Source organism: Hypanus sabinus, chromosome 23 (genome assembly GCF_030144855.1).
Source record: "Hypanus sabinus isolate sHypSab1 chromosome 23, sHypSab1.hap1, whole genome shotgun sequence".
NCBI lineage: Eukaryota > Metazoa > Chordata > Chondrichthyes > Myliobatiformes > Dasyatidae > Hypanus > Hypanus sabinus.
The window spans coordinates 57965792-57978297 of NC_082728.1; the positions used below are offsets into that span (position 1 = coordinate 57965792).

The window sequence follows — 12506 nt, forward strand, 5'->3', positions numbered from 1 at the left end:
TCTCAGTGGGAGAGCATTTTGGAGATAGTGATCATAATTCTATCTCCTTTACAATAGCATTGGAGAGAGATAGGAACAGACAAGTTAGAAATGCGTTTAATTGGAGTAAGGGAAGTGTGGGACTATCAGGCAGGAAATTGGAGGCTTAAATTGGAAACAGATGTTCTGAGGGAAAAGTACAGAAGAAATGTGGCATATATTCGGGGGATATTTGTGTAGGTTTCTGTATAAGTACGTTCCAATGAAACAGGGAAGTTATGGTGGGGTACAGGAACCGTGATGTACAAAGGCTGTAATAAATCTGGTCAAGAAGAAAAGAAAAGCTTACAAAAGGTCCGGAAAGCTAGGTAATGTTAGAGGATTATAAGGCTACTAGGAAGGAGCTTAAGAAGGAAATCAGGAGAGCCAGAAGGGGCCATGAGAGTGCCTTGGTGGGCAGAATTAAGGAAAACCTCAAGGCATTCTACAAGTATGTAAAGAGCAAGAGGATAAGACGTGAAAGAATAGGACCTATCAAGTGTGACAGTGGGAAAATGTGTATGGAACCAGAGGAAATAGCAGAGGTACTTAATGAATACTTTACTTCAGTATCCACTACGGAAAAGGATCTTGGTGATTGCAGTGATGACTTGCAGCAGACTGAAAAGGTTGAGCATGTAGATATTAAGAAAGAGGATGTGCTGGAGCTTTTGGAAAGTATCAAGTTAGATGCTTTTGAAATATACACCCGCAGGCTACTGTGGAGGCAAGGGAGGAGATTGCTTAGCCTCTGGCGATGATCTTTGCATCATCAATGAGTACGGGAGAGGTTCTGGAGGATTGGAGTTTTGAGGATGTTGTTCCTTTATTCAAGATAGGAAGTAGAGATAGCCCAGGAAATTATAGACCAGTGAGTCTTACCTCAGTGGTTGGGAAGTTGATGGAGAAGATCCTGAGAGGCAGGATTTATGTGCATTTGGAGAGATATAATATGATTAGGAACAGTCAGCATGGCTTTGTCAAGGGCAGGTCGTGCCTTATGAGCCTGATTGAATTTTTTGAGGATGTGACTAAACACATTGATGAAGGAAGAGCAGTAGATGTTGTGTATATGGATTTCAGCAAGGCATTTGGTGAGTTACCCCATGCCAGGCTTATTGAGAAAGTAAAGAGGCAAGGGATCCAAGGGGACATTGCTTTGTGGATCCAGCACTGGCTTGCTTACAGAAGGTTGTAGGCGGGTCATATTCTGCATAGAGGTCGGTCACCAGTGGAGTGCCTCAGAGATCTGTTCTGGGACCTCTACTCTTCATGATTTTTATAAATGACCTGGATGAGGAAGTGGAGGGATGGGTTAGTAAGTTTGCTGATGACACAAAGGTTGGAGGTGTTGTGGATAGTGTGGAGGGCTGTCAGAGGTTACAGCAGGACATTGATAGGATGCAAAACTGGGCTGAGAAGCGGCAGATGGAGTTCAACACAGATAAGTGTGAAGTGGTTCATTTTGGTAGGTCAAATATAATGGCAGAATATAGTATTAATGGTCAGACTCTTGGCAGTGTGGAGGATCAGAGGGATCTTGGGGTCCGAGTCCAAAGGACGCTCAAAGCAGCTGCGCAGGTTGACTCTGTGGTTAAGAAGGTGTACGGTGTATTGGCCTTCACTAATTATGGAATTGAATTTAGGAGCCGAGAGGTAATGTTGCATCTATATAGGACCCTGGTCAGACCCCACTTAGAGTACTGTGCTCAGTTCTGGTCGCCTCACTACAGGAAGGATATGGAAACCATAGAAAGGGTGCAGAGGAGATTTACAAGGATGTTGTCTGGATTGAGGAGCATGCCTTATGAAAATAGGATGAGTGAACTCGGCCTTTTTTTCCTGGAGCAACAGAGGATGAGGGGTGACCTGATAGAGGTGTATAAGATGATGAGAGGCATTGATCGTGTGGACTTTCAGAGGTTTTTCCCAGGACTGAAATGGCTAGCACCAGAGGGCACAGGTTTAAGGTACTTGGAAGTAAGTACAGAGGAGATATCAGGGGTATTTTTTTAAGCAGAGAGTGGTGAGTGTGTGGAATGGGCTGCCGGCGACAGTGGTGGAGGCAGATACAATAGAATCTTTTAAGAGACTCCTGGACAGGGATATGGAGCTAAGGAAAATAGAGGGCTATGGGTAACCCTAGGTAATTTCTCAGGTAAGGACGTGTTCGGCTCAGCTTGTGAGCTGAAGGGCCTGTATTGTGCTGTAGGTTTTCTATGTTTCTATGTTCTATCCCAGTGATATGTCCTGTAAATTTATGGTGCAGTTCTTGTCAATCCAGCCTGTCATTCCACCAATTGAACAATGGGAGGGCAGCACAGACGGGAGAGGCTAGCCCCCAGCCGAGCTTGGACTGCACCCTGCACTGCACCCGGTGTCTCCTTATCTGGACTGCTGCAACAGGCAAGCCCATGGTTTGAGGCCTATTCCTTTCTTTCTTTCTTTTTTTCTTTATCAATCTTTTTATTAGTTAAATAAAAGAGTACGTATATATATATATAAACAAGAGGAAAATTATCTCAAATATCTATATCAATAACAACTCTAATAAAAGGAAAAATTAATAATATCAAGATCGTACATAGTAAAGAAATCTAATAGTAAAGTAAATAGTAAATAAGTAATCTAATAGTAAAGAAAAAGATAATTGATTCTCCTCTTATCCATCAAAAGAAGAAAAAAGGTAAAGAAACTTTTATAATTGAAATGTACACAAACACCCCCCAAAACACAAAAAAAAACAAAAAACAAAAAAAAAAGAAAGAACCGGGCAGCTCAAATTGAGAGTGAAAGCAAGAAAAAAGGAAAAACTTTCTGATCAAATCCAAAACTTTGAAAAGGTATCTGGAAGGGCCATAAGTCAGAGCATATGAAAATATTGAATGAAAAGTCGCCAAGTTTCTTTAAATCTAAAGGATGTATCAAATGTCTGACTTCTTATTTTCTCTAAAACTTAAGACAGGACATAATGGAGGTAAGCCAATAAAAACAGTAGGTGGATTAGAGTCCTTCCATTTAAGCAAAGTGGCTCTCTAGCCAATAAAGTTGTAAAAGCTATCATCTGTTGGACGGAAACAGGAATATCTCCTGCTTCTGGCGGAGTGATCCTAAAAATTGCTGTAAGTAAATTTGGTTGTAGATCCAAATTCAAGACTTATGATCAAGTTTTAAAGACTTCTTTCCAAAAATTATCTAACTTGATACAACACCAGAACATATGTGTTAAAGTCGCCACCTCAGTATTACACCCATTGCAAGTAGGATTAATATTTGAAAAATTACAGGTTAATTTGTCCTTTGACATATGTGCCCGATGCACGACCTTGAACTGTATCAAGGAATGATGGGCACAAATAGAAGTATTTACCAAATAAAAAATTTTATCCCATTGATTATCTGAAAGGGACTTTCGAAACTCCAATTCCCATGCAGCTTTAATTTTATCATTAAATAACATACGCAAATTCAATAACCATTTCTAAATTATAGCTATCAGTCCATTTTGTAATGGTTTGACCTGAAAAAGAGTATCAATAATATTGGGTGAATAAGCCAAGGGAAAATCTGGAAGTAAACTATGTAGAAAATTCCTAATTTGTAAATACCTAAAAAAGTGTACACTAGATAGGTCATATTTATCTACTAACTGAGTGAAAGACATTAGACAACTACCCAAGAACAAATCTAAAAAAGTTGCTATTCCAAATTGAAAAGATCTAATCAAAAATTGAAGGTTTAAGAAAATAATTAAGATGGATTTTACTAGAAAGAACAAAATTATTAAAGTCAATGAATTTATGAAACTGAAAACCAATTCTTAATGTATGTTTAATAATGGGATTAAAGTCTCGACTACCAATCTTAGAAAGCAAAAAAGGAAGAGGAGCTCCCAGTAAAGAGGCCAAAGAATACCCCTTCACCGAGTTTTTCTCCAAATCCACCCATAAAGGACAGTCATGTATATCTGAAAAATGAATCCAAAAAGAGATGTAATGAATATTAATTGCCCAGTAGTACATTCTAAAATTTGGCAAAGCCATACCACCATACTTTTTTAATTTCTGCAATAAAGGTTTACTCAATCTAGGATTTTTATTATTCCAAATAAAAGATAAAAGTTTAGAGTCTAATCTATCTAAAAACAGTTTAGGAACAAAAGAGGGGATTGCATGGAATACATATAAAAACTTAAGTAACACTAATATTTTAATAGCATTAATACGGTCAATTAATGACAGTGTCATAGGAGACCATTTAGATATTGCATGTTGCGTGTACTCAATTAATGGAAGAAAGTTATATTTGTACAGGTCACTAAATTTTTTGGTAATTTTAATACCAAGGTAAGTGAAGTTATTTTTAGCAATACTAAAAGGAATTTGGTCATATTGATAGAAATAGTTGTTAATAGAAAATAACTCACTTTTGTGCAATTTTAATTTATATCCAGAAAAACTACTAAATTCAGAAAATATAGATAACAAAGCAGGAATAGATTTCTTAGGATCTGAAAACAAGCCATCTGCACACAATGACAACTTATGCAATTTATCTCCACTCTTAATACCTTGAACCTTATTGGAGTCCTGAAGGGCAATAGCAAAAGGTTCCAGAGCCAGGTTGAATAACAACAGGCTAAGAGGGCAACCCTGCTGGGTACCTCTATATAACCTAAAATAAGATTTTTGATTGTTAGTTATAACTGCAGCCATAGGGGCTTGATAAATCAGCTTAATCCAGGAAATAAAACCTGGCCAAAATTAAATATTTCTAAAACCTGAAATAAATAGGGCTATTCTACCCTATCAAAGGTGTTCTCTGCATCAAGAGAAACAGCACATTCAATTTCTTTAGCAGAATCAATGATTTTCAATAATCTCTGAATATTAAAATATGAATGTCTATTCTTAATAAGTCCAGTTTGATCCTTAGAAATAACCTTAGGTAAAATATTCTCAAGCTTGTTAGCCAAAATCTTAGAAAGGATTTTAGAATCCACATTTAATAAGGAAATTGGTCTGTAAGAGACACATTAAAATAAATCTTTCGGAATTAATGAAATTGATGCCTCATAAAAAGTTTTCGGGAGGGTCCCAGAAGATACAGATTCAGTGAAAATTTGGCATAGATAAGGTGTAAGAATATCCGTAAATGTCTTTAAAAATTCTACCGTAAATCCATCCGGTCCCAGAGCTTTACCTGATTGAAAGAAGATATAACTCTTGCTATTTCCTCTCGATTAATGGGTGCATCTAAAGTATTCATATCTTGATATGAATATTAATATTCATATCTTGGGTAGAAATTTGGGGTATATTCAATCTTTGCTGAAATTCATTCATAGAAGTAGCGTTGTCTGGAAAATCAGATTTATAAAGATTAGAGTAAAAGTCCAAAGAAAACCTTATTAATTTCCTGACAATCAGATGTTTCAGTTCTGTCAGATCTTTGTATTTTGAAAATCTGCCTTCTAGCCATAGTTGCTTTGAGTTGAGCAGTACACAATTTACCTGATTTATCTCCATGTATATAAAATTGACTTTTCAATTTCAAAAGTTGCTGCTCAGTGGGATAAGTCAATAGCAAGTCATGTTGTGTTTGAAGTTTCATCCTTTCCTTATATAAATCTTCAGTGGGTGATACTGAATACACTTTATCTATTTCTTTAATCCTGTTAGTAATCACTAAAAGCTCTGCTTTAGTTTTCCTTCTTAAAGCTGCTGAATATGAAATTATCTGTCCCCTAAGAAAAGATTTCATTGTATCCCAAATAACCAAATTTGACATACCCTCAGTTGTATTTAATTCAAAAAATAAAGAGATTTGCTCTTTTATAAAACTTAGTAATGTTGAATCATGGAGCAATGCAACATTAAATCTCCACTGAGCTGCATTCCATGTGTTAGCAGAAAGCTGCAATGTAAGTCTCATGGTCACATGATCTGACAGCGCAATATCGTCATAAGCACAATCAGCAACAAAAGATACCGGTCGCGTATCTAACACAAAATACTCAATTCTTGGAATATTCTTGGATGTACATGTGAAAAAAAAGAAAAATCTTTGTCTTTAGGATGGAGAAATCTCCAAATGTCTAACACACCGTATTCTTGTAAAAAGGACACAGCCTTATTAGGAAGGCACGGATTGGTTGATGACCTATCAATCGAGGGATTGAGACAGCAGTTAAAGTCACCGCCCATAATCAACTTATATTCATTTAAATTTGGCAGTGCAGAAAGTAACCTCTTAAAAAATTCAGGGCCCTCTGCATTAGGTGCATACACACGCAAACCAATGCCACCTTTTGACTACATAACAAACTATTAACAAGTATCTTCTAATTGAATCAGTAACAGTATTCAAATGTATGAAAGAGACTTTAAAATTAATAAAAAGAAACACCCCTCTATTTTTTGATATTGATATTGACGAAGAGTGAAACTGAGAACCCTTCCAAAATTTAAAAAAACGGTTTTCATCTTCTCTATGGATGTGGGTCTCTTGCGCAAAAATAACATTGGCTTGAAATGTTTTCAATTTCTTAAAGATCTTTCTACGCTTAATAGGTTGGTTCAAGCTGTTCAGGTTCCAGGAAATTATATTAATTTTATTAACATCCATACTGAGACTTTAATTTAGGGATTTATAAAGTGAATTTGTGCGCCGAAACAAACCAAACCCACAGGGAAGAACAAATTATGGCTTCGATCAGAAAGAAAGTAAAACAACATGATTGACAGGAACACACACAAAATGCTGGTGGAACACAGCAGACCAGGCAGCATCTATAAGGAGAAGCACTGTTGCAGCCTGAAACGTCGACAGTGCTTCTCCCTATAGATGCTGCCTGGCCTGCTGTGTTCCACCAGCATTTTTGTGTGTGTTCCTTGAATTTCCAGCATCTGCAGATGTCCTCGTGTTTGCTTGTTGATGATTGACAGGAAAAGCTCTCAGGACTGCCCAGTCGAAAAAACCTAAACTAATATACCCACCCCTCTCCCCCCAAAGCCAGAAAAAAAAATCCAATAGGCAGACAGCACACTAAATTAAACACCTCAATCACTTTGTCTCTAAAAGGCAGACTCTTTTTAAAAAAAGTTATATACTGACACCACTGACTAAAGACACATCAGATATGTAGAAAAAAAGGAGAAATTCCAAATCTTATGATATTATGTCTCACAGAGGTTAAAACATAGTTAAATTCATTTAATAAAAATTAATCATATATTCAAAAATGAAATATCCAACCAAATAATATGATAGGACTGATAGTAAACTCTTATCAATCCTATACGAAAGAAGAAGAAAAAAAATAAAATTGCCAAACAATGTCTGGACCAACAAAAAACGTAAATTGAACTTTCACCAATTCAGCTGTAGTCGACTCTCAGCTGAAGATTGAATTCAATATTATGTCTAATAGATGTTAGCAAGTAATTAACAGCGATAATCTTAAATTCATTTAATAAAAATTGATCATATATTCAGAAAAGATAGATTCAAGCAAATAATATGTTACTACTTATGTTAAATTCATACAAATCTTAAAGAAAGAAAAAAAATGCAAGAGTCAAAGTGATGGCTATGCAGACATAGAACATAGATTAAACTTTCACTGATTCAGCTACAAACGATTCTCAGCTAAGGATTAAATGTTGGAGTTGCTCACAAATCGGCAATGTTGGAGTTGCTTACACGACAGTCTTAAACTCGTTCAGAAACTTCCAAGCCTCCTCAGGAGAATCAAGATGTTTTGGACGAGTGTTAGGTGGAAAAATTATCAAACGGGCAGGATAGCACAGGCAGGGACGACAGTTTTTCTTATAAAGTTCAGCCATCACTTCCTGATATTTAATTCTTTCTGCATAACCTCAGGGGCAAAATCTTCAACTACATTAAACTCCACACCATTGTAAGTTAACTTCCCCCACTTCCTGGCATTTCGAAGAATTGCCTCTTTAGTAGCAAAATAGTGTAGACACAGAATCACCGCACTCGGTTTCATCTCAACCGATGGCTTGGGGCGGGGGAATCAGTGAGCCCTGTCTATTAATGGAGGTTTCGAGTACCTCACTAAAAAGTGAGTATAACATGTTCGTAAAAAAACTTTAATGGCTCACCGGTTTCCATATTTTCGGGCAAACCCAGTACACGTAAATTCATCCTTCGGCCTCTGCTTTCCAGATTGATTGTTTTCTTCTTAATTCTTGATCATTCCGAAGAAATCTCAGCAAATCTTTTTCCCATGGTAGAGAACCTCAATTCCTGCTCTTTAATCACTTGATGTATTGTCTCCTGTTCTCTTCCGATTTTATTGGTATCCATTTTAAGTGTTTGATATTGAGATTCCAGATCCCTCAAAGATCCCTGGATGGAAGAAACAGTTTTTTCAAGCTTTTTATTAGCATTCGTCCATTTATCAATTTTAGAGTCCACCATTCCAATTTTGGTATTAGCATCATTCTTTCAGGAGTGTAGGCTTTTTCCACCTCCCTTGTAAATTAGGTTTGTTCAGTTTCAGAAACAATTTTGCCACATCTTAACTCCTTTCCAGTTTGGGTTCCAGCCATCGTAATTAAGTCGTAAATCCTTCACTAAAAATAATGAATCTTCAAAGTTTAAAGAAAAGTAGCAGTGGAAAGTAGATTGTAAAAGGACGGAGTAGAGCCAACAAGCGTCTTACTCCATGAGCTGCCCAGAAGAGACTCCCCCTATTCCTTGTTACAGCCAAGGCTATGCAGCTCCCACGTCACCTTCACGACATCAAACAAGAACAGGTCTGTGACATCTTATACTTCTTGCAAAAGAAGCATTAAAGCAATTACCCTTGGTTACAATGCATGCTGCATTTGCGCCCCAACTCTGATGCCTTCAAGTAGCATGGTCTCAAAACCCAAACCAGGCTCCCAGCCACTGGCCAGCTCCTTCTTCTCTGATCTGCCAGCCTGCTCCCCCTCCTCTGACCTACTGGCTGGCTCCTCTACCAACATGCCAGCCAGCTACTCTGATCAACAAGCAGCTCACTTATGTGGTAGGTCTGTAGATCTTCTATACCTGAGGTTCTTGGACTCCAGTATAGTCCTGCGATTATAAAAACACCTTTGGTTGGCCCTGAGAGGCCACTGCTGCCGAACGCACCACTATCTTACTGTTCAGGAACAGTTATTACCCCTCAACAGTCAGGCTCTTGAACCAGAGGGGATAACTCCACTCATCCCAACATTGACTTGTTCCTAAAACCTATGGGCTCATTTTCAAGGACTCTTCATCTCATGTTCTTGATATATATTGCTTGCTTGCTTGCTTATTTATTTATTCATTCGTTTGTTTGTTTATTTATTATTTTCTTTTTGTATTTACACAGATTGATTTTTACGCACTGGTTGTTTATCTGTCTTCTGTGTGGTCTTTCATCAATTCTATTGTGTTCCTTTGTATTTACTGTGAATGCCACAAGAAAATGAATCTCGGGGGTGTGTGTGTGTGTTTGTGTGTGCGTGTATATATATTTTGATAATAAATTTACTTTGACTTTTGTTACATCTCACGGTGGAGCGTGGCAGGGCATCATGAAATGAGCGACAACCTGAATGGAGTAGTAGGTGCTTTTTCACTCATGATTTTTCATGTGTTTGAAGTCCTTGAGAGAGCCAATGTTGTCCTTCCCTCTGCTCTGTCTGGTTGGTTGCCAGCTGTGTGTCTGAACCCGTGGGCTGTGTTCTGTATTCTTCAACAGGGTGGAGCATGTGAGATCACCAGCAAGAATGAGGAGGAGGGCTTCAGGAGTTTGTTGCACTCTCTGGAGAAGATTGGATTGATGGAAGGCCAGCTGATGTCAGTGTGGGCTATTCTGTCTTCCATTCTGCAACTTGGCAATGTCTGCTTCACATCATATGAGGTAGGTTAGACAAACAGTAACCTAAGATGTTATCTATTACAACTGTAGTGCTGACATGTAATAGTTGTGTTTTAGTGCAAATGCCCTCCATACACATCAGGAGCTCTGACTTTGAGTATTAATTTGGGGCAACATAGGTAAAAATAATGAAGATACTTGCATTTATTGAATGCCCTTCATGGCTTCAGTGCCAGTAAAATACCTTAAATGTTTAAATGTCACATTCTAGGAAGCACTTTAAAAAACATAGGGAGAGCTAACAAACAGGATGTCTTGTTTGTGGTGCTGGTTGAGATACAATAATTAGCCGGGGCACTGAGGAGAACTTCCATGGTTGTCTATCCAGCAGAACAGGCAAGCTAGGCCCTGGTTTAATGTCTTTTCTGATAGATGTCACATTCAACAGGATGGTCCTTCTCCATGCAATGCAAAAGCTATAATTGAACTGATGGAACTGGTGGCACAGAGTAGAGGGATTAGCAGATGCATTTGCATTTAGACGGGGACCAGAAGGTAGTGTAACACTCTGGTGATGATTTGTACATAGCAGTTTCATTACCTTTTTATTCAGACTCAGTGGAAGTCCTTGCCACGTTAAGCCAGTGGAGTTTGCCTTGGATGGGATAATCAGTCAATCTGAAATTGGACACTGGAGGCAGGCAGCTGGAAGTAGAGATAGGCTTCTGCAGGAGAGGAGAATCTATCTCTAATCACCAGCAACAGCAAAAGACAACAAATCCCTCCACACTGTCTAATCGCTCGTAAATCTTCACACTCCATGCTCACAAACTCTTCATGTCTGGCCCTGGCCCCTTCAGTTGATTCCAGAAACGACATCACCCAGAACTCATCCTGAGTGCTCCGTTTGGAAATGCCTCTGTTCTCTATTCTCAGAAATGTTTGCTTGGACCAGACACAGACAGCACAATGACATAGTAGAGGGTGGACTAAGCCAGTGAAATAAGCAACCCATTTCCCATTGAAATTGCAGCTCAAAGAGAGCGGTAATTCCAGATGAAGGTTCCGAGGCTATCCAATTACAGTTACAAGACTGAATGGGTTCAACAAAACTATCAATAAAACCAAATGTTAGCAAATCCTGATTTGTATCAACTGTAGATAAGCATGGAGAGTTAAAGATACCAATCCCACTCCACCTTCATACCCATGCATCCATGTCTCCACCAAGCAGAAACCAGGGGATTAGTGGTGAGTGGGTTTTGTACAGGTGAGAGATTGGGAAGTATTTATGCTCAAAGTGTTCGGGGGACGGCAGTTCTCTTGTATGCATCACTGAAGACTGCCCAGGCATAGCAGGCAACAGGGCAGTGGTATTTTGGACTTTATTGCAGGAATATTTGAGTATCAGAATATGATTTATTATCTCCATATGATGTGAAATTTTTCATGTTTTGCAGCAGCAGTACAATGCAAAGACGATTTTAAATTACAAAATTAAAATTATAAATTCCAAAAATAAGATAATATTGCAAACGAAAGGAATAGGTATTCTTTATATAAAGCAGAAACTGGATAAGGCTGGCTGCGTCCCTTTCAAGAAGATGCTAAAAACCGTTAGGGTGTAATGGTTATCATTATTAAGTTTAGCCTCAAGTTTATTTAATTAACTGAACTGAACTTCCTGAGCTTCTATTTTAACACAAGATTTCTGATTATTAATCCTGGTTTCTGTATTTTTAATCCAATAACTTAACCAGTGTTGCCATACTAATTGACATTTCACAGCATGTCAGTGCCCTGACTAGAGAGGTGCCAATGCGTTCAGCCACTGTAACCGAGGGTTCCTCACTCTCCTCCAGTTTAACACTGTTTTGATGCTATTGGTTTCTCTTTATGTCACGATGCTGTTAATTTTCCCTCAATTAGTTTCTGCTTCAGTGAATGTGTTGTAACACTCATGATGCATACATTACAGTGAACTTTAATGGTTTGACGCATAGGCAGGAAAATGAGTTGGTTCTGCAAAGGTAAACATCTTATCAACAGTCTGGGCGGTACAGAGACAAAGACAAACTCACAATTAATCATTTCACGGAGTAGAAGAGCAATTATTTAGAGCTAGATAACAGTGTGAGGAAATTATATGTATTATTCCAACAGAAAAATAACTTGACGGGGAAAGGAAATAAAATTATTAATAAGGCACATGTTCATAAAAATATTCCACATATGCATCACTGTCTGGTATGGGAGTGGGGTGGGGGCTACTGCACAGGACCGAAAGAAACTGCAGAGGGTTGTCAATTTAGTCGGCTCCATCATGTGTACTAGCCTACAACGTAACCAGGACATGCCCTCTTCTCACTGTTACCATCAGGAAGGAGGTACAGAAGCCTGAAGATACACACTCAGCAATTCAGGAACAGCTTCTTCCCCTCTGCCATCCGATTCCTAAATGAACATTCCTAAATTGTTATTTTCACCATTTTTAATGTATTCAATATATGTATACTGTAATTTATTTATTATTATTAGTATTATTTTATTTTATTTTATTTTTTTCTTCTATATTATGTATTGAACTGCTGCTAAGTTAACAAATTTCACAACACATGCCGGT

At 38.1% G+C, this 12506-nt stretch overlaps 1 protein-coding gene across 1 annotated transcript in view; it reads left to right on the forward strand.

Annotated features, from left to right (window-relative positions):
* The window catches only part of LOC132380273 (unconventional myosin-XV-like), a 909717-nt gene that overhangs the window by 308298 nt on the left and 588913 nt on the right, over positions 1-12506 (forward strand). The window contains exon 14 of the mRNA XM_059949029.1: positions 9764-9925. Within this exon, the coding sequence (XP_059805012.1) occupies positions 9764-9925 (162 nt within the window). The remainder of the gene's footprint in view (positions 1-9763; positions 9926-12506) is intronic.